Source organism: Littorina saxatilis, linkage group LG12 (genome assembly GCF_037325665.1).
Source record: "Littorina saxatilis isolate snail1 linkage group LG12, US_GU_Lsax_2.0, whole genome shotgun sequence".
Lineage (NCBI taxonomy): Eukaryota > Metazoa > Mollusca > Gastropoda > Littorinimorpha > Littorinidae > Littorina > Littorina saxatilis.
The window spans coordinates 41,544,492-41,569,932 of record NC_090256.1 but is presented as its reverse complement, the minus strand read 5'-3'; the positions used below and the strand labels follow the sequence as shown (position 1 = coordinate 41,569,932).

The following is a 25,441-nucleotide window of genomic DNA, read 5'->3' as shown; positions in this document are numbered from 1 at the left end:
ATTAGCCTACATGTAAGCTTACCTGAAACGGTCATTATATCTGTAATAGTCATGGCGTAAATACCGCTTGAATTTCTATTGTAGTCATATTTATTATGTGTAGTTATTGTAATAACCATTCATGTAACCGGTCAGCCTGGAGTTAAAGGAGAAGTGTAATCACGCCGACCTCTATAGAACGCAAGATGCCATATGGCCACAGTTGAACACGGAATGATTATTTGAAGACACCACCATAAGCCGTACGCTTGTGGTTGTTTTTATATTTATAATTTTCTGTAAATTTCATGAATATTTAAACAGAAACTAATAAACCATTGTTGAAACCAATTATCCTCACTGCTTACCTGCCAGCATTCCTTCTCGCTCAGCGATGTTGTACACTTGGTTCTTGCCGTGAAGAAACTGCGCTCCCAACTCCACAAAGCCGTCATCTGCACACACATTCATTTTACACTTATTTATACGGCTATTGTCTTGTTTCAAGGCAAATCACATTTAAATCAAAATGTTGTTTGTTTGTTTGTGAGGGAGGTTTCTTCTTATGATAATTTTCTAGGTATATATCTGGAATTCCTCCAGAGTCTAAAACAGGTATTGAAAATGTGCGCACGGTGAGTGGTTTGGAGGTTTCTCTGGCAGTGTGGGTTGTGAGATTTGTCGCACGCACTCTCGTCCAAGGGAGGCAAGCCAATCAGTTGTCAAGTGATTACCTTTCCTACCAATTACCTCCCTTCCGTAAGGTAGGCAGCTAGCCACCCACCCAAAAGAGAGAGAGAGAGAGAGAGAGAGAGAGAGAGAGAGAGAGAGAGAGAGAGAGAGAGAGAGAGAGAGAGAGAGAGAGAGAGAGAGAGAGACGCTTTGAGAGTTAATTGTCTTCAGCTTTAAAAGCCCTTTAGACAAGGGGATATAATTTACAGAAGTAAACATCTCTGCAAACACATCCACACACACACACGCACACACACACACACACACACACACACACACACACACACACACACACACACACACACACACACACGCACACACACACACTAAGAGAGAGAGAGAGAGAGAGAGAGAGAGAGAGAGAGAGAGAGAGAGAGAGAGAGAGAGAGAGAGAGAGAGAGAGAGAGAGAGAGAGAGAGAGAGAGAGAGAGAGAGAGAGAGAGAGAGAGAGAGAGAGAGAGAAAGACACAGCCAGTCAGACAGACAGACAGACAGAGAGTAGACCAGAAGGTTTTAGCAACTGCCACGTTGTGAACATCGTGGGACTGGACTCACGAGGATATGGAATCTATTTTACGGTCTTGGACAAATTAAGGCACAGTAAGCCTCCCGTAAACCATCACAGATACTGTCAGGCTTTTACACACAGTACAAACAGCCTTCCATTTGAACGCTCACCGAACGGGAACATCCCGGCAAGGTGCCCTACGCGGTAAAGAGCTAGCAATTTTCAAAGAATTAATTTTGCGGATTGTCTGTCAGACAATCGGACGGTGCTTTTTTGCGCTTCTGACCTAACTTTTGAAATCTAAATAATAAATTGACAGCTTGTTACATACACAAACATTCTTAAATCATAAAAAAAATCTTTTTTCATCAAGACAAGATCAGAACAATACGAAGTTTTGAAAGTTTAAAAAATCAGATAGCCCGGAAGCAGGGTCACGCAAGGTCGTGGTTCTCGTAGCAGACGACGCTGCCTGGCGCCAGTTCCTCTGAACCGTTAACCGCCACGTACTGCTCTAATTCGCAGCCGTTTCAATGTTGCATTTCAGATTTAAAGGTACACAGATAAGCTTACAGAGATTTGCATTGAAATGACAAACTGGCGGCTAAATTGCGAAAAAAGGGAAACAGTGGATTACACGGGTTCACGATGGCTCAGAGGTAAGATAGACCACGCAAAAATAAATTCTTTGAAAATTGCTCGCTCTTTACGGAGGGCATCTAGAATGTTCTCAAGCGGTGAGTGTTTAAATGAAATGGTGTTTGTACTGTATGTAAAAGCCTGACAGTAGGCTATCTGTGATGGTTTACGGGAGGCTTACTGTGCCTTTAAAGTGGGTCAAAATTCTTCATGTATATTATTTTATGCAGGAGCGACCTATGAACAAAAGAATGGGATCTTTCTTTGCACAAATATTTATTTTAAATACAGACTTCAGAAGGAGATAAACAGGACACAGATATAAACAAATAACCAAAGAATAAAGAAATACATAACTGCAGTGCATCTGAAAAGACATAAATCTGTTCTATTTTTCTAAACTTTTTCCTTGTGTTTTTCTTAGTTGGCCCTATGCTAGTTTTAGGTCTACCGTGAAATCTTGCATTCTAGCACTGATGATAAGCCACTGCCCCTTTTTAAGTTTGCAAACTTACAACACTATACTGAGAATAAAGGGAACAACAATTATGTGTGCTTATAGTTGAGTACGCTATCAATCTTGTCTTTTCTTTTCAGGAATCAAAATCCACACTAAGACAACAAAGCCTGTGACATTTTAAGGGAACTAGTGTGCGTGTTTGTGTTGAAAACGTGATAAGACATCACCGCATCCCACGGAAGCTTTCCGAGCAAACACTTGCTGCTTGATCAAATACTGAGGGGGGCATGTTTAGTTTACCGGTCTGGAGTTGTACTTGGGCTGTGTAGTGTACTTCGCGCACACAGCAGTTCCTTTTCCCATAAGTGAGGTTCACATGGCAGACTTTCAACAAGCCCAAATATGTAAGTCTGGGGAGAACCGCTGCTTAAAACTAGTCTGAGTCTTAGCAGTCTTCACACGGGTAAATATTTTCAACTGACTTGGTTCTGACAAAAATCTTTGATTGGTGGAAACTGAGTTGGTTGTTAATCTAAAAAATCAATAACATACCGATATATAGCAATTGCACCGACAGTGAGACAATGGTCTCCAGGGGAGGATATCATCATGATGCAATTCAAATCGCAGTATACAGCGGTTGTTTCCCTTGACAGAGTATTGATTTAAAAAAAAAAACAAGTCGCGTAAGGCGAAATTACTACATTTAGTCAAGCTGTGGAACTCACAGAATGAAACTGAACGCACTGCATTTTTTCACAATGACCGTAGTCCGCCGCTTGTGCAAAACGGAGTGAAACTGACGAGCCTGTTCAGCGCGGTAGTGGTTTCGCTGTGCTGCATAGCACGCTTTTCTGTACCTCTCTTCGTTTGAACTTTCTGAGCGTGTTTTTAATCCAAACATATCATATCTATATGTTTTTGGAATCAGGAACCGACAAGGAATAAGATGAAATTGTTTTTAAATCGATTTCGGAAATTTGATTTTGATAATAATTTTTATATTTTTAATTTTCAGACCTTGTTTTTAATCCGAATATAACATATTTATATGTTTTTGGAATCAGAAAATGATGAAGAATAAGATGAACGTAAATTTGGATCGTTTTATAAAAAAATAATTTTAATTACAATTTTCAGATTTTTAATGACCAAAGTCATTAATTAATTTTTAAGCCACCAAGCTGAAATGCAATACCGAAGTCCGGCCTTCGTCGAAGATTGCTTGGCCAAAATTTCAATCAATTTGATTGAAAAATGAGGGTGTGACAGTGCCGCCTCAACTTTTACAAAAAGCCGGATATGACGTCATCAAAGACATTTATCGAAAAAATGAAAAAAACGTCCGGGGATATCATACCCAGGAACTCTCATGTCAAATTTCATAAAGATCGGTCCAGTAGTTTACTCTCAATCGCTCTACACACACACGCACACACACACACACACACACACACACACACACACACACACACACACACACACACACACACACACAGACACACATACACCACGACCCTCGTCTCGATTCCCCCTCTATGTTAAAACATTTAGTCAAAACTTGACTGAATGTAAAAACCACGTATCTGATATGTATAGTGGCAGTCAAGGGGTTAAGTTGAGTGAAGAGAGATGTGACAGTATGCACAACACTCACCCATCACCACGTTCTGCACACGGCCCCCAGGGCGGTCACGTGCCTCCAGCAAGGTGACGTCACGGATGCCAGCGGCTGTCAGGGCCCCGACCGCCCCCACTCCCGCCATTCCAGCTCCCACCACCACCACCCTCGGCTCCCGCCCGTGGCCGTGTGTGCTTACGGGTTGCTCCTTCATAATGCCTGAAATCATATAATGCATTACATTCTGTGAACTTTAAAAGCTGCGTTAACGCTGATATAAACTGCGCGAAGTCGACTTCGCGAAGCCTACTTACTCATGAAGATCGCTGAGGCACGAAGCTTTCCCACTGAAGTTTACGATAAAATGACTTCGGGCTCAACAGACGGCGGTTTTCGGAAATAACTCCGTCGGGTTTGTATTGGTTGCGGAAGATTCTATACCCTCGCCAAAACCTCTGACATACATTACTGTAGGGGCCAATCACTAGCGAGGGGTCCGTCGGAAACACGTGGACAGGAACATTCGTGGTGTGTGATGTCGTTATTCAGATCCGTAAATCAAACTGTGTACAACCCAGGGCGATTTCAGACATTGAAGTTTCAGCGGGCAAGGACCCCGGCTTAAAGGCTGCCCTTTTCGTAGCGTTCATTAATTAATTCCTATTGTTTACATGTGCCAATAATGTTATAAAACTGTACCTAAGGGGATATAATAACGATTCTACAATACTCTATGAGTAAAAATCAAAATCTGGCAATTTCATTGGTTTAGAAACATGAGAAAATGATGATTGCCCATGTTTTGTGAAGCATGGTGATTTTCACATGTTTTGTGGAGTGTATGAATATCATTTTCGTGTATGAACACAATGGTATCAATAATGGCTGTCTACCCTCGAACTTTATCATATTCATTATGCTGGTGACCCAAGGAGGTTTCGTCACTCCATAATCACAAGAGTTAGCAACTGTCAAAATGGAATCTGAAGGCAACTTCGAGTTGAGTCTCTCATCACTGAGTGACTCAGAATGGGAGAATGATGAAGACATCAAGCAATTTATAGCAGAAGAAGGAAGAAAACAAAACGAACATGCCACACTCCATGAAGCTGACAAAGGAGCCAGCGCACAAGTGCCAGTGGGCCACGCAGAGACAGAACACCAGAATGAGAATGACGCAGACGACAAATAGATACGTCATAATGGTCTCGATAAACAAACAGACATGCGCAAACACTTTTTTTTTTACTTGCTTCACTGAAACAGAAACAAAACAAATACCTGTAGCCGAGACCGGAAGAGTATTGTAGTGAATGAAAAGGCAAATCGACGTCACGTCCTGTTCGTTTGGCGACATGAATATTTTTGGAACGTGATCATGACCAACAAAGTTTAGAAATGAAAAACAAATACTTCAGTTCCTATTCTTAACAATAGTGTCAGTTCTCGCTGTGTAACATATTCAGGATAGCCTCAATGTCAATGAATCAGCTGCGCAGTGTGGAAAAAAGGTACGTGAGGTAAATAGTCGACGAAAGCAATGACATTTTTATGGAAAGGAACGTTTTTCCCAGTGTGTCATTCAGCAAGATCGAGTTCCACTGTTGGTGAGTAAAGTAGAATGGAAATAGCCACCGCCATTTGACATGTTTCGGTTGTAAGTAAACATTTTTCTCATGTTTTGTGATTGGAATGAAAACCTCATCGCTTCGCGATTCGGTTTCCATTCAATCACAAAACATGAGAAAAATGTTTACTTACAACCTCAACATGTCAAATGGCGGTGGCTATTGCCTAAATGGCTGTAGCTTTCGAACACAGAATTTTTTTTATTTCAGTATTACAAAGTGGTGTTGATAGTGTCGAATGTAAACAGAACAGTCTCAAAGTGAAAGTGGATGTTTTCCGGAAATTGCGAAGTTAACAAGAATACAGAAAAGCGCGCTTTTCTGCTTTGCACAATACGCTACCGCGCTAATCTGGCGTGTCAATATCACTACGTTTTGCACGTGGAAGGTGAGCGATTTCCTTCACGCGGGGATTGACGAAGCTGTACTGTCTGTGTTGACGGTCTAAAAATAGCCCAAGACCTGGAGAACTGTTGCTAAACATAGCAATAAACTTTATAAAGAATTAATTATTTCTCGTAATTGGTAAGGACTTCAAACCTAAAACTTTGCAGGAAGCTTAATTTATACATCCCCGCAACGATGGGAACAACCCTAGAAGTAATTAAAATTATTAAATAGGACTATGTCAGCCTTTAAAGCTAACAATATAGCTATTCTGATGGACACGTGGGGGAATTCGGGGGCTGTGCTTGGATGGTCTCAACATCATCATCAAAGCATAATGCTACGGAAGTCGGCCATTTTTGCCAATATCCAAAAGCATATTGGCAATAACAAAGACGCATGGTTCCGGTTTCACACGATGTTAACAATCGACAACAGCATACACTAACAACTTGAAATTCTTCTCGGGAATGTTTTTCAGCTTTACAAATGTCGATAGCATACCCTTTTCTGCTAACTTCCCGATGGAACAGGACTAAACCAATTATTTTCTGTCCCTAAACACCACAAAATGCCCAAAGTCGAAAGATGTAGTACAAACAGGGGAGTAAAACGGAACAGCCGTTTTTGTGTGCCTGTGTGAGCTACTGACACAAACTTTCGCATTCGGCTTTTCTTATCTCGTAACTCCACACTAAATACCCCTCTTCCCCTCTGAAGTATTGATGTACAACCTATGGCACTAACATTCATGTAGTCGTTTATAACTGAGGTTGAAAAATTCGCTTCATGACGAGACAAGTATGAATGCCATTCACCCAAACTGAAAACTTCGCTGCCGTCTGCTCGCGTTGTACGGATTAGCTGTTCTCTTCTCCTCCCCTTGTTGCATCCTAGTTCTTCAGTTGTTTCTAGTTTTTCGTTGATGTTCAGTGTGTTTTGGTCTTCTTCACAAGTAGTCTTGTTCAAAATTAAAAAACATCAAACTTCTTTTTGTTGTATACGAATGAACTAATTAAAAGCTGTGTTGTCAAACTATATCGCGGTTTTTTTTCCAAAGTCAGTGTGGCGCATGCGCAAAACTAATGCGCATAAGAAACGGCGTCTGCTATCAAAACCTGCAGAGATCAACGCATCGACGCAAAAACTGTCCTTTTGTAAGTTTGGAACAAAACAAATGAAGGTCAGAACAGCTATATAATCGCTATTGTATTTTCAGCGTAGCAACAGGGTCCGATATTTTGACTCGAACAAGCTTAGTATAAATGCGACTCGTCTTCGACTCGTCGGCATTATACTTGTCTCGTCTAAATATCGGACCCTATTGCTACGCTGAAAACACAATAGCTGTTAATGTTGGTGTATTATATCAATTGCAACGGTTTTCGTGCTTAGCCGGATTTCATTCCTGGAGCCTACTCACCGAGTTCTATTACTAAGTCAGTGTTGTTCTCGCCCTGTATCGGACTTCGGTTATTGACATAATTATATATCACATAATTATATACTTTTTACATTTAGTCAAGTTTTGACTAAATGTTTTAACATAGAGGGGGAATCGAGACGAGGGTCGTGGTGTGTGTGTGTGTGTGTGTGTGTGTGTGTGTGTGTGTGTGTGTGTGTGTGTCTGTCTGTCTGTGCGTGTGTGTGTGTAGAGCGATTCAGAGTAAACTATTGGACCGATCTTTATGAAATTTTACATGGGAGTTCCTGAGTATATTCCCAGACGTTTTTTTCATTTTTTCGATAAATGTCTTATGACGTCATATCCGTCTTTTTGTAAAAGTTGAGGCGGCACTGTCACACCTTCATTTTTCAATCAAATTGATTGAAATTTTGGCCAAGCAATCTTCGACGAAGGCCAGACTTCGGTATTGCATTTCAGCTTGGTGGCTTAAAAATTAGTTATTGACTTTGGTCATTAAAAATCTGAATAGGAATAGGAAATCAGCGAAACAGAGTGTTAGGGGCGTGACGCGTCAACGGTGTGAAGCCGGACTGGGAGGAAAAACTGTCAGGTTGTTGCGAGCTATCACGTCCAACAAATGGCAGGCATCAATAATTAATTTAAAGAACAAGTTTAGATGAACAAATGGCAATGCTTTTTCTTTGGACTTATAGGTGTGGTTTGTACATACACTTTTTTTCAGTTTCAAATTTTGTGAAGTTATCTCTCTAAAGTAAAGAGATAAATTCAAACAGCGGATAATTTCGCAACTATTGTAGGACCAACTGCTGTGAAATAAAGAAATGGGTGGGCGTTTGTTGTTGTTGTTTTTACATCATGATGCATAAAAACACTGACGCCTGAACAGATACAGCCACACAAAAGAAACGGACAGACAGAGAGACATACAAACAGAAAGGAGAAAGAGAAAAATAAATATCAGTGTTTGTTTCTTAGAATATTTGTTTGTTTGTTAGCACACACACACACACACACACACACACACACACACACACACACACACACACACACACACACACAGATACACTAACTTGCGTATGCACGTGCGTATTCATGCAAGTAGGGGAAAAACTCCTAATATGGACCGGCTCCTAATAAGGACCACCTCCTGTTCTGACAAACTAACGGCGCTAGAGCGCTCAAAACAATTTCATTCGCTTTATTCACCCTCTCTGGATAAGTTGCACAAGTCAAAACAGTTGCAGAAACACAACCCTCAAAACCGTTAGGCTTTTTCGTTTTTATATTTAGTCAAGTTTTGACTAAATGTTTTAATGTAGAGGGGGGAATCGAGACGAGGGTAGTGGTGTATGTGTGTGTGTGTCTGTGTGTCTGTGTGTGTGTGCGTGTGTGTGTGTGTGTGTGTGTGTGTCTGTCTGTCTGTCTGTGTGTGTGTAGAGCGATTCAGACCAAACTACTGGACCGATCTTTATGAAATTTGACATGAGAGTTCCTGGGAATGATATCCCCGGACGTTTTTTTCTTTTTTTCGATAAATACCTTTGATGACGTCATATCCGGCTTTTTGTAAAAGTTGAGGCGGCACTGTCACACCCTCATTTTTCAATCAAATTGATTGAAATTTTGGCCCAGCAATCTTCGACGAAGGCCGGACTTCGGTATTGCATTTCAGCTTGGTGGCTTAAAAATTAATTAATGACTTTGGTCATTAAAAATCTGAAAATTGTAAAAAAAAAAAAGTTTTTTTTAAAACGATCCAAATTTACGTTTATCTTATTCTTCATCATTTTCTGATTCCAAAAACATATAAATATGTTATATTCGGATTAAAAACAATCTCTGAAAATTAAAAATATAAAAATTATTATTAAAATAACATTTCCGAAATCGATTTAAAAACAATTTCATCTTATTCCTTGTGGGTTCCTGATTCCAAAAACATATAGATGTGATATGTTTGGATTAAAAACACGCTCAGAAAGTTAAAAAGAATAGAGATAAAGAAAAGCGTGCTATCCTTCTCAGCGCAACCACTACCCCGCTCTTCTTGTCAATTTCACTGCCTGTGCATCGAGCGGTGGACTGACGATGCTACGAGTATACGCTCTTGCTGTAAAAATGCAGTGAGTTCAGTTTCATTCTGTTAGTTCGACAGCTTGACTAAATGTTGTAATTTCGCCTTACGCGACTTGTTTTCACTTTTGGCAGCGTTCACTCTAAATTTGCCGCCTAAAACGGACTCGTTTCTGTCCACAACCAAAGATTTCATAACACAAAAATGGCTATATATGACAGCTAAGACAGTATTTGTTACATTTTAACAGTGTGTACCCCGAGTTTCTACTGCAAACAAAAAAATAATAGCAAAACCTCAAAGTATGTGTGAGTCCCCTAATATGGACCACCTTCAACAAGTCGAAGAAAATAAAAACTAAAGGCAATTTTAATTAATTCATTAAGAAACTTGCTGAAAATAACCTATAACTAGCCCTCGAGATTTCAAAAAAATATAACAAATAGTCTTTTTTTGGTGGAAGTTGATAATTTCACTTATTTTCACTCTGTTTTTGATAAGCTTCTTTAGTTTCCTGGTGTGCTTCAAATAACGCTCTCATCAACCCGAAACAGCTCAATCTAAAGCATATTTGAATAAGTCTGACTTGTACACTAAGTTGTATCATGTTATTTTGAAGTATAAGGGGCTTTTTACAGTGATTCGTGAAGACCGCTTCACTGGTCCATATTGGGCGCCCAGGCTCCTAATATGGACCATTTGTGATTTTTTCTGTATTTAATTTTTGCTGAATGTCTATCAAAGCTATTTCACTCTAATTAGGCCTAACTGTTAAACTAAGAGAGAAGGACTACCAACCACAAAATGAAACTTCTTCGCAAGAAAACAAACTAGTTATCAGCAATAAACAAGTCGCGTAAGGCGAAATTACTACATTTAGTCAAGCTGTGGAACTCACAGAATGAAACTGAACGTAGTCCGCCGCTAGTGCAAAAGGCAGTGAAAGTGGCGAGCCTGTTTGGCGCGGTAGCGATTGCGCTGTGCTTCGTAGCACGCTTTACTGTACCTCTCTTCGTTTTAACTTTCTGAGCGTGTTTTTAATCCAAACATATCATATCTATATGTTTTTGGAATCGGGAACCGACAAGGAATAAGATGAAATAGTTTTTAAAACGATTTCGGAAATTTAATTTTGATCATAATTTTTATATTTTTAATTTTCAGAGCTTGTTTTTAATCCAAATATAACATATGTATATGTTTTTGGAATCAGAAAATGACGAAGAATAAGATGAAATTGTTTTTGGATCGTTTAATAAAAAAATAATTTTAATTACAAGTTTCCGATTTTTAATGACCAAACTCACTCATTAGTTTTTAAGCCACCAAGCTGAAATGCAATACCAAACCCCGGGCTTCGTCGAAGATTGCTTTGCCAAAATTTCAATCAATTTGATTGAAAAATGAGGGTGTGACAGTGCCGCCTCAACTTTTACAAAAGGCCGGATATGACGTCATCAAAGGTATTTATCGAAAAAATGAAAAAAACGTCCGGGGATATCATACCCAGGAACTCTCATGTCAAATTTCATAAAGATCGGCCCAGTAGTTTAGTCTGAATCGCTCTACACACACACACGCACAGACAGACACACACACACACATACACCACGACCCTCGTCTCGATTCCCCCCTCTATGTTAAAACATTTAGTCAAAACTTGACTAAATGTAAAAAGTGGTCAATATTAGGAGCCCTTCCCCTGATAGGAGTCAGTATAAATACAGCTCTGACTCCCTGAGATTATGTCCAGAAAAGAGAGAGAGAGAGAGAGAGAGAGAGAGAGAGAGAAAGAGAGAGAGAGAGAGAATATTTTATGTATGTATGAGTTAACATTCTGAATAGACTCAACACACACACAAACACATAAATACACACTTACGCACGCACGCACACACACTCACTCGCACGAACGCACGCACGCACACACACACACACATCCACACACACGCTCGCACGCACGCACGCGCGCATACACGCACGCACACACACACACACACATACATACACTGACACACACACACACACACATACATACACACACACACTCACACACACACACACACACACACACACACACACACTTGTTTCTGCTAAGGGCATGTGATGAGCCCTTCACAGGGACGAAAAACACCCTCTATAAGCTCAGCTATTTTCTGTTGTGGATACACACACACTGACATACACACAGTGACACGCACGCACACGCACGCTTGTTTCTGCTAAGGGCATGGGATTATCTCTTCACAGGGACGAAAAACACCCTCTCAGCTATTTTCTGTTGTGGAGTTGTTATTCAGAGCTTAGAAAAACACATTCATTTAAAGTTCACCAAACAGTTTAGTTGTTATTCAGACATCAGGCAAAAATATCGCGTTTTAAAGTTCACCAAACGCTGGAGTTGTTATTTAAACCTAGGCGAAACACATTGCGTTTATAATTTATCTGTAACTAGGCAAACACATGCGTTCGCCGTACAGGTTGACTGCAGGTACGAATTCCATTTACTGCAAGTGTGTGTCGTTCTTTTGACTGAGAGAAGCAGAGCGTACCGACCACTGACGTCAATCCTTGAGGCACTTACAATACGTTATGATAGCTGATATACTCAGGTAATGAAAACAGAAAAGCGAAGAAATGCCCGGAAAACGTTGTACAAACGTAGTAACGACAATATTAACAGTGACACACACACACACCGTCACACACACTAACACTGACACACACTGACACACATACAGACACACACATAAACACACAAACACTGACACACACACGTGACACACGGACACACACACACACTGAAACACACACATACAGACACACGCAAACACTGAAACACACACATACAGACACACGCAAACACTGAAACACACTGAACACACACGGACACACCGTGCACACACACACACACTGTCACACACACACACACACACACACACACTTATATATGCATACAAACAAATTATCCGTTATGGACTGCTCTCATCGCTGTACGTGCGTCTAACACCTTGATGACAGATTATATTTTTTCCTGGTTTGCTGTCTTCGAAACCAGTACAAACTGGCTTTGGTCTGTACCGGATCCATTCTGACAAATCAGTCTAGCCTGGGCACCAGCACACGTGTTCCCGCAGATCGGCACAATCAACTATTTTCAGTGTGAGTGTAGTGTGTGTGTGTGTGTGTGGGTGGATGAGGGTGGTGGTGTGTGTACGTGTCAGTGTGTGTGTGTGTGTGTGTGTGTGTGTGTGTGTCCGAGTGTGTGTGAGAACCTAGAGAGAGAGAGAGAGAGAGAGAGAGAGAGAGAGAGAGAGAGAGAGAGACAGAGAGACAGAGAAAGAGAGACAGACAGAGACAGACAGAGACAGAGACAGAGGGAGAGTAAAGACTACTTTTTGTTGAGATTAATAAGACCATTACTAGTGTTTACTTAAACATCTGTTTGTGAACCAAGCATAGTGTTCTTCTTTGAATTTAACTCATGATTAAATGGGTCGACGGCCTTAGTTAAATATCATATATATATGTGTGTCTGCCTGTGTGACTTCCCCCAGGCTGTTAACGTTCGTGTGCCTCCCCCGAAACTGGCTAAACTACATCCCACTTCAAACCATACATCGACCTTGGTCCAAAATAATAAGTATATATTAATCAGTCTTGATAATTCTCCACAGCGGAGTTTTAAAGAGTCTTATCTATTCACTATACCTAGCCATCGCTCCACGGCAACGGGAATCGCTGACTCGATCTCAATGGTATTGACACTTCAACCACAGAACGATGTTTCCATTTCTCGCCTAGTATTAATGATCTCACTATTGACTAATAGCTGGCACGGTCAGTCTCACTATTGATCGATAGCGTAGTTTCTGTTTTCTGAAACGGTTCAATATTGTCATAAAACGATGAATGATAAATGTAAGGGAAAGTGTACAGAAAACAAAATGTGTAAATACCTTTGTTCAAGAAATCCATGCTGGTTGGCCTATATAACACACGCTACACAAGCACAGCTTTCCCCACTGGCTACAAACACAGTGAAGCGAAGTGAAAATGTCTGCTACGTGCACACACGTCTAGGCTGTGTAGTATAATATTTTCCTGGTCATACAAAGTATCAGTGAGGAAGAGAAAACCTCTTTCAATGCCGCACCTTGATATTGCTATGGACTGGACTGAGTGAAATGAATCATGCCATGGCCGCATTTTCAGTTTTATAGGTTAGGGTTGAGCGAGCGAGTCGCTTTCGGAATGAGAGAAGGTTTTTCAGGCTATTTCTGTCTCTGCACGTACACTCTCAGAAACGCCCCCTCGCCAGACCCCCCTCTCTCTTACCCTCCCCGGTTTAGCGCGCTGAATCGCGTTGTGTGTGTGTGACGGTGTGTGTGGGTTTATGTGTGTGTGTGTGTGTGTGTGGTTGGTGTGTGTGTTTGTGGTTGGTGAGTGCATATGTATGTGTGTGTGTGTGTGTGTGTGTGTGTGACGCATAATATTGTCGTCACTTCTTTTCATTTTAACCTTGATTATACAGCGCTTTAAACCAAGGAATTTCTGAGTTTTATATAAATCCTGTATCATTATTTATTATTGTAATTCAATCAAGTTTGCGTTTTAATGAAACAGATCCTGTGATTGGTCAGAATGCCCCAACTCATTCAAATTACCGGTCTTTAATTACACATTAACATGCTTCCATTTGAAAAAGAAGTTTCAAAAGGAAGCATGTTAAATAGAGAATACTACATGGCTAGGGCTTGCTGTGTCGTACCAGATTTACACGAGTTGTTTTTGGCTCACGTAAGTGTAGCCTATGCGATCGTAACTTTGTCTGTCTGTGCGTTTGTGCGTGTGTGTGTGTTTATGTCAGTCTGTGCCGGTAGAAACTTTAACATTTGAAGACGTCATATTATGGCGTAAGAGGGTTAGACGTCACGCGAAGGAATTACTGAAAGTCTCGGTCAGAAGTTGTTATTTTGAGGGGGCCGAGACTAGTTGGCAGTCGTGTCCCTGTAAGTTACAGGCTACATGCAGACAGACAGATCTAGATCTATAGTGTCTCGCTTCAGTTCTTGCACAGTGTCACCTATGCTTACTGTGTGTGTGTGTGTGTGTATGTGTGTGTGTGTGTGTGTGTGTGTGTGTGTGTGTGTGTGTGTGTGTGTGTGTATGTGTGACGGAGTGATTGAGTTTGTGTTACTGTTTGTCGATTTCTTACGTGAGCCTTGAAGGCTTCGCCTCTTGTTTTAAATATTGAACTGCGAGCGAAAGCAACATACTGTACTTACGTGTATTTTACTGAAAATGTCCTGCAGTCGAGGCGGCTAAATTGAAGACGCTTGTTTTGGAACCTCGATCTCTTCTAAAGCCTCGTGCAATCTATTACGTCAAAGCAAAGAAACGTCACTCTGAAAGTGTGGCGTGACGTGTTAGTTCTAAAGATTCACCGAGGGTAATTAGCGAGCGCAATTTTTGTTTCTATAATGACGTTTGTCCTGGTGACTTTGGCATCATAAGCAGTGGAACAAGAGGCGAAGCCATCAAGGCTCACGTAAGAAATCGACAAACACAAACTCAATCACTCCGTCACACATACACACACACACACACACACACACACACAGTAAGCATCTAGGTGAAACTGTGCAAGAAAGCGAGACCCTGGATCTGCCAACTATAGTCTCGGCCCGCTCACAATAACAATGACCGAGACTTTCAGTAACTTTGCGTGACGTCTAACCCTCTTACGTCATAATGTGACGTCTTCAAATAGTTTCTATCACACACGTCAAACACTTTTGACCGAGACGTAATCTTCTTATGCGAGCTTTATCCATAGACTCGGAAATGTTAAAGTTTCTATCACACACACACACACACACACACACACACACACACACGCACGCACGCACGCACGCACGCACAGACAGACAAAGTTTACCAACGCATAGGCTACACTTACGTGAGCCAAAAACAGGTCCCTGCCAGACTTGCTTGACATGACCTCATTTACATGATATACACACGTGTGATTTGAACGATTATTATCTCACGGGTGTCTCTCTCACGTATGTAGGATAATTACGTGTATTTTACTCAACACGTCCCGCAGTCGAGGCAGCCACATTGAAGACGCTTGATTTCGAACCTCGATCTCTTCTAAAGCCTTGTGCAATCTATTACGTCAAAGCAAAGAAACGTCACTCTGGAAAGTGTGGCGTGACGTGTTTGTTCTAACAATTCATCGAGGGGAATTAAACGAGGGCATTATTTTTCTACAATGACGTTTGTCTCGGTGACTTTGGCATCATTAGTAGTGGCAAAAAACAGGTCCCTGCCAGACTTGCTTGACATGACCTCATTTACATGATATACACACGTGTGATTTGAACGATTATTCAATCAATCAATCAATCAATATGAGGCTTATATTGCGCGTATTCCGTGGGTACAGTTCTAAGCGGAGGGATTTTTTTAAAAAAAATTTTTTTATGCAATTTATATCGCGCACATATTCAAGGCGCATGGATTTATTTATGCCGTGTGGGATGGAATTTTTTTACACAATACATCACGCATTCACATCGGCCAGCAGATCGCAGCCATTTCGGCGCATATCCTACTTTTCACGGCCTATTATTCCAAGTCACACGGGTATTTTGGTGGATACAATTTTGCCAGGAAAGACCCTTTTGTCAATCGTGGGATCTTTAACGTGCACACCCCAATGTAGTGTACACGAAGGGACCTCGGTTTTTCGTCTCATCCGAAAGACTAGCACTTGAACCCACCACCTAGGTTAGGAAAGGGGGGAGAAAATTGCTAACGCCCTGACCCAGGGTCGAACTCGCAACCTCTCGCTTCCGAGCGCAAGTGCGTTACCACTCGGCCACCCAGTCCACATTATTATCTCATGAGTATCTCTCTCACGTATGTAGAATAATGTGTAATTATCATCTGGGTATATCTGAAAAGAACATAATTTATTTTAAGTGGCTATGGGGTTGACGTCAGTGTGTGCCAGTGTGTGTGTGTGTGTGTGTGTGTGTGTGTGTGTCAGTGTGTGTGAGAGAGTGTGTGTGTGTGTGTGTGAGTGTGTGTGTGTGCGTGCGTGCGTGCGTGCGTGTGTGCGTGCGTGCGTGTGTGTATGTGTGTGTGTGTGTGTGTATGTGTGTGTATGTGTGTGTGAGAGTGTGTGTGTGTGTGTGTGTGAGTGTGTGTGTGTGCGTGCGTGAGTGCGTGCGTGTGTGTGTGTGTGTGTGTGTGTGTGTGTGTGTGTGTGTGTGTGTGTGTGTGTGTTTGTGTGTTGACTTCGTTTTTGTTTTCCGTGCGTCACATACTTAATGTTTTCCATAGAGAGGTGTGAATTTATCTACGTTTTTTATTTAATCATTTCTTGAAACAAAGAGGCAGTTACAATGGTTCCTGATTAGAAGCAAAATATGTTGTTCTTGACGTGATGGCTATAATTATATATATAAGGGCTACAGGTGGCTGGTAAGTGAAGAATGTTTCGTCCCCGTTTTCGTGGTCATTTATTTATAGTCTGTTGGAGTAATAAATAGTGCTTGTCTAACCATGTGCACGCCGAATCGATCAATAATACCTGTTAGCAAAGGCGTTGTAACTAGGTGTAAATTATCTGGCTAGGTGAGATACGTGATTTCAAGGGATGGTTTATTTTCGTTGCACGTGCCAGTTTCTGTTTCTGTCTGTCTGTCAATCTGTCCGTCTGTTCGTCTGTGTGTCTGTCGATCTGTCCGTCAGTCTGTCTTTTTATTTTTTAATAACTGGAAGGGAGTGTTTTTTTTCCGTTGCACGTACCAGTTTCAGTTTCTGTCTGTCTGTTTGCCTGTCTGTCTGTCTGTCTGCCTGTCAGCCTGTTTGTCCGTCTATCTATTCATTTTTAAAGTGGAAAACAAGCCGAGTTTTCTCAGATTACTTTAAAACAAAAGTTTCAATCCTAAATATTTGGCTTTGACACAAACAGCCCTCAGAAACATTTTATTCTGGTTAAAATTCGTGTGAAGGCATGTACATCCTTCTTGACATGACATACTGTGCATATGCGCGTGATTTTCTTCAATCAAAAATATTAGAATGCTTTTATACACCAGCCTACAAAAGTTGATTTGAATAACTTGATTTGAAACTGAAAAGAGCATACTCGTATATTTTTTTCTTGAGGTATTATGCCTTTAATCACACCGTCAAACACAATGGACCCCCTCCCCCCCTCCACATTTGAAGACCACCATCTCCACATTTAAGACTAACACCCACCCCCCCCTCTTTTAAGATAATATGTTCATAATAATCGACATTCAGTCGCTGTGGTTGCTTCATCTGACCCCCTCTCTCCCTCCCTCCCTTCCCCTCTCTCCCTCCCTCTCTCCCCGCCCCCACTCCCCCCCCCCCAAAAAAAACCACAACAAAAAAACCTCCAACCTCTGTCCCACTGCATCTCTTCAGTCAGCAAACAATAACAAGCGAGTAGGCCTGTACCATCTAAACAAAGAACCGCTGCGGTCGATGAAAAGCATGTGGGCCAAAGTTGTTACTACCAAACCCATGACCGTGTGGCATGTGAGTCACAAAGAAATGTGATGTTCCAAGTCGTAATGACAGAAAAAGCATCATCTCTTTGTGCGTCATCATCTCATCATCATGCGGCTTCAGGGCGAAGCTCGGATAGACAAGTGTTCAGCTTAGTTAAAGGAATACTATTGATCTAACTTGGGTGGGGGGTGGGGAGGGGGTGGGGGTGGGGTGGTCTGGCAAATTTACGACATCTAATTAAGCTTTCAAAACACTTTGTTTTGTGAAGTGAAGGTGTCACGAACTGAAAACTCTGCTGAACAATCTCTCTCAATGCGGTCAATGCGCATGCGCCAATCTTGGACTTAAAAAATGCGACCCTTTGACAGAACGAACCATGGGTTATAGGGTTAGGATTAGAGTTAGGGTTCGGGTTAGGGTTAGCGTAAGGGTTAGGGGTAGGGTTAGGTTGTTCACGACCTGATTAATCTCCCCATGTTAGTGCTCTGATGCGCATTGACCGCATTAAGAGGGATTGTTCAGGCAGAGTTTCAGTTCGTGACAAAGGCAGTCCTCCTGCGCGGTAGCATTATTTGTAACGCAGTCTAATCGTATGGTATAACTTTGGAATGGGTCTGGGGGCCTTTTTTACATTTAGTCAAGTTATGACTAAATGTTTTAACATCGAGGGTCGTGGTGTATGTGTGTGTGTCTGTGCGTGTGTGTGTGTGTGTGTGTGTGTGTGTGTGTGTGTGTGTAGAGCGATTCAGACTAAACTACTGGACCGATCTTTATGAAATTTGACATGAGAGTTCCTGGGTATGAAATCCCCGAACGTTTTTTTCATTTTTTTGATAAATGTCTTTGATGACGTCATATCCGGCTTTTCGTGAAAGTTGAGGCGGCACTGTCACGCCCTCATTAATTTTTTCAATCAAATTGGTTGAAATTTTGGTCAAGTAATCTTCGACGAAGCCCGGACTTCGGTATTGCATTTCAGCTTGGTGGCTTAAAAATTAATTAATGACTTTGGTCATTAAAAATCTGAAAATTGTAAAAAAAAATAAAAATTTATAAAACGATCCAAATTTACGTTCATCTTATTTTCCATCATTTTCTGATTCCAAAAACATATAAATATATTATATTTGGATTAAAAACAAGCTCTGAAAATTAAATACATAAAAATTATTATCAAAATTAAATTGTCGAAATCAATTTAAAAACACTTTCATCTTATTCCTTGTCGGTTCCTGATTCCAAAAACATATAGATATGACATGTTTGGATTAAAAACACGCTCAGAAAGTTAAAACAAAGAGAGGTACAGAAAAGCGTGCTATCCTTCTTAGCGCAACTACTACCCCGCTCTTCTTGTCAATTTCACTGCCTTTGCCATGAGCGGTGGACTGACGATGCTACGAGTATACGATCTTGCTGAAAAATAGCATTGCGTTCAGTTTCATTCTGTGAGTTCGACAGCTACTTGACTAAATGTTGTATTTTCGCCTTACGCGACTTGTTCTTGAGGTATTATGCCTTTAATCACACCGTCAAACACAATGGACCCCCACCACCTTTGAATACCAGCCCCTCCACATTTCAGACTGACACTGCATGGCAATTTTCCTTGTTTTTATAAGGACAGTAAACTTTTGAGTTTTGAGTCTTGAGTCCTTTTAAGATAATCTGTTCATAATAATCGTAAACATGCATTGTGTACAGACTCGTTTATTTGTGTATGCATTCTGTGAGGCGCTTACAACTCTTTTAGAATTTGCGCCATAAAAGTATCCTCAATTTCATCATCATCAAATGTACCTCCATGTCAAACTCACTTCTTTGAAAACCTAATGTTCTCACATTTGTGCCGGTCTTCACAGGAGGGTTCCACTGTACATATAGTGCGGTCATTGACATTATGATCATACGACGATGTCCAAAGGTTGACGGAAGAGAATTACGAGCTGTACTTTACAGCAAATCCCGTGCCTGCTTCCGTGTGACCATCAAGCATTCACAAGTGAACGAGTGAAGTTGGACTTCACTTCACGACAGATAAATAGGTCATTTCCGCACACATATAGTCGGGTCAGAGGGGGTCGCCACACTTTCAACTTACGCCGATTTCCTCGATTTAGTACTTTCATGACCGCAACACGGTGGCCTAGTGGTTAAGGCGTCCGCCCAGTGAGCGGGAGGTCGTGGGTTCGAACCCCGGCCGGGTCATACCTAAGACTTTAAAATTGGCCATCTAGTGGCTGCTCCGCCTGGCGTCTGGCATTATGGATCGTTATATAAAAAAAAATTTTTTTTACAATTTTCAGATTTTTAATGACAAAAGTCATTAATTAATTTTTAATCCACCAAGCTGAAATGCTATACCGAAGTCCGGCCTTCGTCGAAGATTGCTTGGCCAAAATTTCAATCAATTTGATTGAAAAATGAGGGTGTGACAGTGCCGCCTCAACTTTTACAAAAAGCCGGATATGACGTCATAAAAGACATTTATCGAAAAAATGAAAAAAAAGTCCGGGGATATCATACCCAGGAACTCCTGTCAAATTTTATAAAGCATCGCTCTACACACACACACGCACGCACACACACATACACACACACACACACACACATACACCACGACCCTCGTCTCGATTCCCCCTCTATGTTAAAACATGTTGTCAAAACTTGACTAAATGTAAAAACAACAACTCTGTACACCACACCGGTCTGACACGTGTGGGGCGGGTCATTGGGCATGCACAGCACATGATTCACGGACTTTCATCCTTCAGTCAGTTAACGCTCGTTTTCATGTGTGTTCGTGCATGCGTGCGTGCGTGTGTCTGTGTAAGCATCTAAGAATATGTGTGTGCGTGTTGTTGTCAGTGAATCATGGATAAGTGTTCGCTGAGACGTGTTTCATTATCGACGTTGGACCTGAGTGGGCACAGTTGCCAACTGTTGTACAAAATAACGAACAATTGTTTATCTTGATTGTGTCAGCTGCTCCTGAACTGAAATACCCCCCCCCCTTTTTTTCCCATCCCGAACTCCTGCCATTCTTAAACCCCAGATGAAACAATACGAGACAAATTAATATGTGCAATGGCACCGACCATTACGACACCATGCGACGCTGCCCAGTGTTGCTCCAATCACTAAAGCACACACGATGTAAACAAAGAAAATCTGTATCGATTATACGACCCAGCGATTCAGGCGTGTTAGTGCTATGTTTAGACATCACGTCACGTCACGTGATAAAAACAAGGCCAAATCAATCAGCCCCACCGATCAGTGTATGTAGGATTCGGTCTTTGTTTTGACTAAATGCGCTGATCTTTGTGGTTGAAATTGTGTATTTTTATCGACTGTGTTCTTAGTTATGCATTTCCTTCTTCTGCATCAACAGACAGAAAACAAAGGCAGACAGAAAGACCGACAGACACTCATAGAGACAGACACTCACAGAGACAGACAGACAGTCACAGAGACAGACAGACCAACAGACACTCATGGTCTGGGTGGCCGAGTGGTAACGCACTTGCCGCGCTCGGAAGCGAGAGGTTGCGAGTTCGACCCTGGGTCAGGGCGTTAGCAATATTCTCCCCCCTTTCCTAACCTAGGAGGTGGGTTCAAGTGCTAGTCTTTCGGATGAGACGATAAACCGAGGTCCCTTCGTGTACACTACATTGGGGTATGCACGTGAAAGATCCCACGATTGACAAAAGGGTCTTTCCTGGCAAAATTGTATAGGCGTAGATAAAAATGTCCACCAAAATACCCGTGTGACCTGGAATAATAGGCCGTGAAAGGTGGATGCAGCGCCTAAAGGCAGTCGATCTACTGGCCGATGTGAATGCGTGATATATTGTGTAAAATATTCCATCTCACACGGCATTAATAGGTAACATGCGCCTTGAGTCGCCTTGTGTGGTGAGATACGTGCGCGATATAAATCCTCGTAAATAAATAAATAAATAGACAGACAGACAGACACTCACAGAGACAGACAGACAGACACTCACACAGACAGACAGACAGAAATACAGACAATCACAGAGACAGACAGACAGACAGAAAGGCAGACAGACAGACAGACACTCACGGAGACAGACAGACAGACAGACACTCACAGAGACAGACAGATAAACAGAAAAGCAGACAGACAGACACTCACAGAGACAAACAGACAGACAGACACTCTAAGAGACAGATAGACAGACACAAAGGCAGACAGACAGACACTCACAGAGACAGACAGAAAGACACTTACAGAGACAGACAGACAGACGCTTACAGAGACAGACAGACAGACAGAAAGGCAGACAGACAGGCACTCACAGAGACAGGGATAGACAGACAGACAGACAGACAGAAAGGCAGACAGACAGACCGACAGACACTCACAGAGACACGGACAGACACAGACAGACAGACAGACAGAAAGGCAGACAGACAGACCGACAGAGACCCACAGAGACAGACAGACACAGGCAGACAGATAGAGAAAGAGACACAGACAGAGAAAGAGACACAGACAGACAGAGAAACACATACTGGGGAACACACACACACACACACACACACACACACACACACACACACACACACACACACACACACACACACACACACTTGAACTCATAAGTGAATGCAGTGGACTGGATAGATGACTCATTTAAATATATTGAAACCCGATAATGAAGGTGCACATCATCCTTGTCTGCAGTGGATACAGATCGTTCGGATCCTCTTCTTCTTCTTTTACCCCGCCATTTAGGCAGCATTGCGCCGAATTCGGGGGAGTTAGGATTCGTTATTTCCAGTGGCATAGGAACAGTTGACGGCGCAAATTGATGCAAATTTGTATCACACAAAAAGAGAGAGAGAGGAGAGAGAGAGAGAGAGAGAGAGAGAGAGAGAGAGAGAGAGAGAGAGAGAGAGAGAGAGAGAGAGAGAGAGAGAGAGAGAGAGAGAGAAAATACATCAGGACTGTGAGAGGGTACACCAGGAGAGAGAGAAATAGAGGGGGAGAGAGTCGAGAGAGAGAGAATGACAGACAGACAGACTGACACAGACAGACACAGACAGACAGAAAGAAGTGAGAGAAAAAGTAAGAGAGAGAGAGAGAGAGAGATAGTCGTGTCAAAACACAAGTATCGAAAAGAATTAGGTCAATCTATTCACAGCTGCTCAGCGACCAACGAAAGAGAAAACCTGATCCAGAACCAAACCAAAGATCCCAGCTGCTCGATAACGTTAAGCCTTATTCGCGAATAAAATTCAGTTCTACATACCTTTCTTAGAATGATCTGTCAGCCACACAAAGCAGAGAAAACCACAGGGATGAATGAACAGTCAGCTGTGTTGTTCCCGATTGTGGTCAGCAGAGAGAAATTTAAAGATTGCCACAGCTCCGAGTATTTCGCTGTGTGTGTGAGCAAGGGCGGAGGGTGCGCCGTGTTTTCCACTATCGCACATTATTGATCGCATCAACCCACGTGTCTGGCAAGCAGCGAAAATTAATGGAGGTCGGTTGAGTTAAAGATATCATCCTTCACTTGCTAGTGATCATGTATTAACTAACTCACAGGCTTTTACGTGTAATAAGAGCATCCTTCCACTTGAATTGGACGCAAATCAAAACTCACAGTGGCTGCTTCCAGTGTAAAGCTAGCTTTTTGTTGCTGAATTAATTTTGCACTAATATCTATACTGTTCAAAAAAAGAAACGCATAGCTTGTAATATTTGGTTAATTTAGTTATATGGCTACAAGGATATCCACCAAACTGCAGAAAATGTTTATCTGGTCGTCGACCTTTCGTCCATTGCCACAAGTGAGCTCTGCACGTGACGCATGCGTTATCAGTGGCTACAATGTCAAAATTGCTCATTTGGCATGACCACTCGTCATGCTTCAGTGTAATCTCGTGAAACTCGGGGAATATTGAGCTCTCACCATGTCTTCCAAAACCCATAAAAGCGGATTGTTCGCCACAAAGAAATCAGACGACAATTCAGCGACGAAAGATGGCCCGATTGAGCAGAGAAGACCGCCAAATTGCATTGGGTCGTTTACAAGCAGGCCAAAGTCAAAGTGCAATCGCCAGGCACTTCCACGTGTCCCAGAGCGCCATCAGTAGACTGTGGGTCAGGTTTCAAGCCACTGGCTCCGTTGCTGACTTGCCACGAGCGGGAAGACCAAGGGCGACAACTGCTGCTCACGACCGCTTCATACGGCTCCGCCACCTCCGGAATCGTTTCCTGTCGGCCTCATCTTCTGTCCAGGCTCTCCCCGGGCCACACCGATTATCGGACCAGACCGTGCGGAACCGCCTGCATGAAGCTGGTTTGAGAGCTCGCAGACCTCACAGAGGAGCTGTCCTCACCCGCCGCCATCGCCAGAACCGAGTGCAGTGGGGCAACCAGCACCTTCGCTGGACCGTCCGGAATCACTGGAGACACGTGTGGTTCAGCGACGAGTCCTACTTCCTGCTCCAGCGACATGATGGTCGGAGGAGGGTCTACCGGAGAGTAAACGAACGTTACGCGCCCAACTGTGTGGATGAGGCACCCGTTCATGGTGGTGGAGGCATCATGGTGTGGGGGGCGATCAATACCGCTGGAAGGAGCACCCTGGTGCACGTCCAAGGGCGCATAACTGCCCAGCGATACGTGGAGGAAATTCTGCGCCCACACGCCCTTCCTCTTCTGGCTGACCAGGATGCCATATTCCAGCAGGACAACGCTCGCCCGCACACAGCACGACTCACCACCCAGTTCCTCACCGACCACCATGTCCAGGTGCTTCCCTGGCCATCCATGTCGCCAGACATGAACCCGATAGAACACCTCTGGGATGAATTGGACAGACGTGTGCGCAGGCGAGAAGAAGCGCCGGCAAATCACCGCGATCTATTGCAGGCACTTCAGGAGGAGTGGGACACCATCCCACAGCAAGATATCCGGCATCTGATCCAGTCCATGCCCAGAAGGTGCCGGGCAGTTGTTGCTGCTCAAGGCAGTCACACCCCCTACTGACTTGACAGCCTCGGCACCCAATCGTATTGATTGACTGATTGATTTGAAGATGCAAATGAACTGTGTGTGCATTCAACTGTGTCCATACCAAATTTCAAACAAATAATCTAAATATTGGATTTTCTGTTAATTTTTTCGAAAAATAAAACAAATTTGGCAAGTAGCAACTATGCGTTTCTTTTTTTGAACAGTATATATACGAAGTATGTCTGAAGAAATTAGTTCGTAGAATAAAAATGATTGAAAAATGCGGACGCCACAGTGCCGTCTCAATTTTTGTAAAAAGCCGGATGTGACATCATCAAAGACATTGAATAAAAACTAAATGAGAACAAATGTTTTGGGATATTATCTTGAGGAACTTGCATGCAAAGTTGCGTATACATTTGTCGGATAGT

At 42.4% G+C, this 25,441-nt stretch overlaps 1 protein-coding gene across 2 annotated transcripts in view; it reads right to left on the bottom strand.

The window, feature by feature from the left end:
* The window catches only part of LOC138981969 (spermine oxidase-like), a 33,793-nt gene extending 10,349 nt beyond the window's left edge, over positions 1-23,444 (bottom strand). Inside the window, exons 1-3 of one of the 2 annotated variants that reach the window (XM_070355157.1) lie at positions 23,299-23,444; positions 3,976-4,158; positions 348-434 (exon numbers count right to left, since the gene is read on the bottom strand). In XM_070355157.1, coding sequence (XP_070211258.1) covers positions 348-434; positions 3,976-4,153 — 265 coding nt within the window. In that variant the 5' untranslated portion in view covers positions 4,154-4,158; positions 23,299-23,444. Of the gene's footprint in view, positions 1-347; positions 435-3,975; positions 4,159-13,416; positions 13,706-23,298 lie in introns of those variants that run through there. The other variant, XM_070355155.1, reaches the window with a different exon arrangement.
* Positions 23,445-25,441: the final 1,997 nt, after the last annotated feature.